The sequence below is a fragment of the Medicago truncatula genome, chromosome 4 (genome assembly GCF_003473485.1).
Source record: "Medicago truncatula cultivar Jemalong A17 chromosome 4, MtrunA17r5.0-ANR, whole genome shotgun sequence".
NCBI classification, from domain to species: Eukaryota; Viridiplantae; Streptophyta; class Magnoliopsida; order Fabales; family Fabaceae; genus Medicago; species Medicago truncatula.
The window spans coordinates 18300864-18306277 of record NC_053045.1 but is presented as its reverse complement, the minus strand read 5'-3'; the positions used below and the strand labels follow the sequence as shown (position 1 = coordinate 18306277).

The window sequence follows — 5414 nt, the reverse complement described above, 5'->3', positions numbered from 1 at the left end:
TATGAGCCCATTGTGAATTTTGTAATTTGGCATGGATTGAGGATTTTGTTGAATTTGGGTGAGCAGGGTGTTGAAGGGGGCGCTAGCAGCCAATGCTAGTTTGAGATGCTCTAAGAAGGTGAAATGGGGCATAGAGAGAGTAAGAAGCGTACCTAAGGTTGTCTTTAGAAGGCGGGGTGCATCAACCACTACATTTGTTTTGCCAGATTTGTATGGATGGAATAGTCATACCCCATGAGTTTGGCCAGGTAGATTTGTTGTTCAGGACTTTGAATGACTTGAGTGAGCAGTTCGTTGAGGCTCTGATGGTCTGTGAAGATGACAAAGGGGTGGCCTAGAAGATATTGACGCCATTTCTTAACGGCGGTGGTAATGGCGTGGAGTTCGCGAATGTATGTGGAGGACCGGCGAAAGCGAGGGCAAATGGCTTGCTGAAAAAGGAGATGGGGTGAGAGTCTGGCATGAGAACGACCCCCATAGATGAAATTAAAACTAAATAAAATTGTGTATTTTTTGAAATTGATTTCGTGTACTTGTGTATTTTTAGTTATGATTTATTTTGGATCGTGAATGAATTGTTGTTTCTAAAACATGACATGATTTTAAAAAATTAACATAACATAGTATAGGTTTGGGGAATTAAAAAAATAGCATCTTTGTGAAAATTGCAAAAATTGATGAAATCTTAACTTACCTAAAGCCAAAATGACTAAAGTCACGTTGGCTTTGTACGTACCTATGTGACTTAACTCACGTTGACTCAAAGTGACTTAAGTCATGCCGATGCTATCGAACATGACTTAAGTCACGCGGGGGAGTGAGCAATTCTCTTTAGGAGAAGAGAAATTTTCTGTGGATTTTAGGGGGATAAGGTTAGATTTTGTGAAGCTATTTTGATCCAATATAGGGGATGTTGCCGTTTAGAAGAGAAAGCATGTCATTAAAAAAAAGAAGAGAAAGCATATTTTCATAAGAATAAAAGAGAGAAATTGATTGTGATCACATAATAACATCATTCTCCATAGAATAGAGAAACCACAAGAACGATGATCAGTACATTAATTTCTAATTTTAAAAAAGCTGAAATAACATCTCTAATATTTTCTTGAGAGTTTATTGAAATATGCTGGGATGGAAAGAAAGATATCACATCTTGATAACAACTTTGACACAAGTGGGATCTTTCAATAACTCAAATGCTTTGTCAATATCAACCAAAGGGACCTCATGGGTGAAAAGTTCATGGAGAGGGAATTCCTGTAAAATGGAAAATAATCCAATATTATTAGACCCACCATAAACACTTTAGGAATGTAATATAAGTAAGAAAGAACAAAGAAAATATTAACTATTCTTGCAAATAATACCTTTATGGCTAAATTATATTTTGGTTCTTTTAATAAGTTACTAATTTTAGTTCTTTAAATATGTTACAATTTAGTCCTTACACTTTTTTCCATTCCATTTTAGTCCTTTAAGTTAAGCAACACAATTTTTTAAGCATTTTTTCGTCCTTTAAGTTACAAACATTACAAACTTTGTTCACTTAGTTACGAACATTAGATAATTTAACCTTTTCTGACAATGTCTAGTATTTCGAACTTAGGTTTAGAAGTGACTAACGTTTGTAATTGATTGATCAAAATGTGTAACATTTGTAACTTAAAGACTAACATGAAACCAACAAATTTTAAGGGATAAAAATGTCTAACATTTGCATCTTAAAGGACTAAAATAAAACAAATAAAACTTAACGGATCAAAGTGATATATAAAAATAATTTAAAGGACAACAAATGTAATTTAACATACGTTTATTTATTAATATATCATTTTTTTTATCCTTAACCTCAGGTTTTAAAAAAAGGAAGACTCAAATAATCTTAAATTCGATCAAAAAGTAAATAAATTCTGACGACTAATTGTTCCAATTCGACGGCGAGTTAGTCTATTTATATATAGGAAACTTAGGGGCGGAGCAAGCCTGCCTAATTTGCCTCCCCTACCAAAGAAACCCTTAGAAGATATATCAATCAACCAAACTTTTATTAAAATAAGACTATTTAGTTGAAGCATACAGTATAACTAAATTTTTTGGAAGGCATAGACATCATCTTTAAAGATGAACAAATATACTTCATCCGTTCTTATATGTAAGCACCTTTTGTCTCTAATAAAAAGGTGCTTACATATAGGGACGGAGGGAGTTTAACTTAATATTCAGATTTGGCTCACCTGTTTTTGACATTTGTTAGCTATGGTGGTAAGGTCTGATTTGGCTTTTATGCCTCCAAAAACAGAACCTTTTAAGGTTCTACCAAATTGAATGGCAAGAAGTCCAAACGGTACAACAAGTTCAGCTCCTATACCAACTGCAATTGCCTTACCTGTTCCCTGTTTACATACATATATTATGACACTTATTAAAGAATAAAAAAAATAAAATTGTATGAAAATGGCATAATCAAAAGAAAATTAGGATCAAATAGTATAGAAATACGTGGAAGAACAATAATTTCAATTGACAAATTATATCATCTGTAATATGTCATCGTGAGCTTAGCTCAGTTGGTAGGACAATGCATAAAATATGCAAGGTATGAGGTTTGAACCCCGACCATCACCAAAAAAAATATCATCTATAATCTAATTTATAGTCTATTTGGTTTCGCGTTCATACTTAATTTCTTACGTCCCCAATGCTCTTTTTACCGCAATTTACTGACGCTAGATATTCATGCTTCGCACGAAACGTGCGGCTGCGTTCAAACCGCTGCTAGACCAAACATAGGCCTAATCAAATTAACCAAACAACATTATTGATAAAGTTAAAATTACCATTTTTGTGGCTTCCAAAGATTCAGTAAGCAAAGGTGCTACTCCAGTACATTCAATGCAATAATCTACACCCATTCCATTTAACTCTTTAACCAATTCTGAAGCAGATTTATCAGAATCATTAGAATTTATAAAATGGGTCATCCCAAAAGCTTCTCCTTTTTCTCTCTTCATCTCGTTTTTGTCAACCCCAATTATCTTACTTGCTCCCATCATCTTAGCCCCGCTTATTGCCTTCACCACACGTTTTAAAACCGAAGTTCATGTCATTAATGACTATGTCACGTCAGATAAAACAACTTTACTTTAGGTAAAATAAAAGAGATAACTTCTCTTCTCCCATCTATTTTTACTCATTTTCGTCAAAATAGTTGAATCTGAGCTAACTCACACATATTTTATTTTCAGCGTGAGTAAACTCAGACAAGTGTGTTTTTTTAGCGTGAGTTAACTCACAAAAGATGAGAATGAGCAAAAACAGAAGGGAGAAGAACAATTATCAATAAAAGAATCAAAAGCGCGATTAAGCCTAAAAACACAAATTAATATACAAGATTGTATTTTGTTCATACATACCCCTAATCCAACAGCCCCAAGACCAAAAACAGCTACAGTTGAACCACTTTCAATATTGGCTTCTTTCCAACAAGCTCCATAACCAGTTGAAAACCCACATGAGATGAAACTAGCATAAGCTAGATTAATGTTTGGATCAACTCTAAGAAGGTAATTGATATCAACCACCACATATTCCGACCATGAAGCACAACTCAAAACATGGTATAATGTTTGGCCTCGGACAGACAACCTTGAAGTGTTATCTGGCATTAGACCAGTCAATCTCACAGGATGTGTCAAACACAAATTGGTTTTCCCAGAAACACAATTCTCACATTCTTCACACTCGCCTATGTATGTTGGAATTATGAAATCCCCTTCTTTTAGATTTGTTACTTGATCACCAATACTCTCTACAACACTGCATTTCATCAGATTATTTGTAGATGTAAACTATAGATTCATCTGTGGTCTATAGTAAAGACTATATACATTGAATGAATCTGAAATATATTATAGTGACCGGAAGGTGTAAGTCACAACACAAAGTATTTCTATCTCTTGATTATATTTATAGGAGAATGTAATAATTAAGAGAAAGCTTTACCCAATTCCTTCATGTCCAAGTGCTAGAGGAAATTGATTCTGCAAGTTATTCAATTGTAACATCCATTAATTAGTAGTGGAAGTAAGAGATAGATATTTTTTTGTTTGATTATTTACTTTGATTTTAGTTTCTTAAAAATTATTGGTTTTTTATCTGTACAAAGTTAGAAATCATATTTTAACCGAATGTGGATAACGTTGGTCCACCGCAATCTACCATAACCTTACTTATATGTCTTTTTTATACCAACACTAAAATCAACATTTCAAAATTATTTGTCCTCATTATCAAAATTATTATAATATACATGGATCTAAATTTGGATCCTAAATTCATCAATTAATCATTTTAAATTCATCAATTAATCATTTTTATTCCTTGATAAAAATAAAAATAAAATTCTTAACATTTACCCTAGCATTTTTTAATAAAATTAATTTACTTAAATTGCTGCTTTCGTATTGAACTGGTCTGGTTTGTCAAAACCGCTGATTTGCCGGTTTTGACCAAGTTGCACCAGCTCACGCCGGTTTGAAAGCGTAGTGATTCATTAGACAATTCGAACCGGTCACTCCACAGTTCCTGATCGGACGCATTCAACTGGTCGGTCTAATCCGGTTTTCAAAACTATGGGTGAAATTATGGGCATTATATTACTTGACAAAAAAAAAAAAAAAATTCTGAATATTTGCATAGACACTATTGTTATTGGGAAAAAGCAAACTAAAAACTGAAAACATAGCATATGATTGAAATTATGGAACTAACATGTGGAAATCCTTTAAGGCTTGATATGTCTGTGTGGCATACACTTGAACATAGCATCTTAACTCGAACTTCTTTTGCCTTTGGTGGATCTACTTGTATCTCTTCCACTGTCACAGGCTTTCCAAGCCCCCAGCATACAGCAGCTACAATCCAATATTGCAAACCAATAAACATGACACAATCATTATATGTTGAATGTTCAGTAATAAGATATATTGTTTTCTCTATAGTTTAAAAATAATAGAAAATGAAGTGATATACCTTTGCATGTAATAACCTGTTTGGCTCTTGACATTGTTGTAGGTAGGTAAGGTAAGAATGCAAAGAATTCTCTCTGAATTTGGGCAAAAAAGTGAAGCTGGCACTCCATTTTATAGCCACCAAAATTGTCACTTAGGATATGGTAAATAATAAAATAGTAAAAATAAATTACTCAATCAGATGCATTCAACGGCCATACGCAACATATTGAAAATGGGGTAACATTTGAATGACATTGTGATTGATGACATTGGTGACATTGACCAATCACAATATTACAAGTGGATTTCTTCTTTCTCTTTCACAAGATTTTTTTATTGCTTTGTATACTTATGACATTGTGGTCGACCAATGTCACAAACATGGACGAAGCTAGGATTTAA

At 33.4% G+C, this 5414-nt stretch overlaps 1 protein-coding gene across 2 annotated transcripts; it reads right to left on the bottom strand.

Annotated features, from left to right (window-relative positions):
- Nucleotides 1-976: 976 nt before the first annotated feature.
- Nucleotides 977-5185, bottom strand: LOC25479300 (8-hydroxygeraniol oxidoreductase). Of its 2 annotated transcripts, XM_024774910.2 has the most exons (7): nucleotides 5032-5185; nucleotides 4771-4913; nucleotides 4003-4040; nucleotides 3414-3816; nucleotides 2838-3071; nucleotides 2235-2393; nucleotides 977-1257 (listed from the first exon to the last, which is right to left on the bottom strand). In XM_024774910.2, exons 1-7 carry the CDS (start codon nucleotides 5138-5140, stop codon nucleotides 1147-1149), a joined length of 1197 nt encoding a protein of 398 aa, XP_024630678.1. In that variant the 5' UTR covers nucleotides 5141-5185; the 3' UTR covers nucleotides 977-1146. The 2 variants fall into 2 exon arrangements, with proteins under 2 accessions (XP_024630678.1, XP_024630679.1); XM_024774911.2 differs by lacking the exon at nucleotides 2838-3071.
- Between the last annotated feature and the right edge of the window lie 229 nt (nucleotides 5186-5414).

Excerpts from the sequence above, each read along its gene's own strand:
- LOC25479300 (XM_024774910.2), bottom strand. The coding sequence starts at position 5,140 with ATGGAGTGCCAGCTTCACTTTTTTGCCCAAATTCAGAGAGAATTCTTT. Across the intron at positions 4,914-5,031 it reads ACAGGTTATTACATGCAAAG|CTGCTGTATGCTGGGGGCTT; the intron begins GTATATCACTTC and ends ATTGGATTGTAG. Across the intron at positions 2,394-2,837 it reads CTTTGGAAGCCACAAAAATG|GGAACAGGTAAGGCAATTGC; the intron begins GTAATTTTAACT and ends GTATGTAAACAG.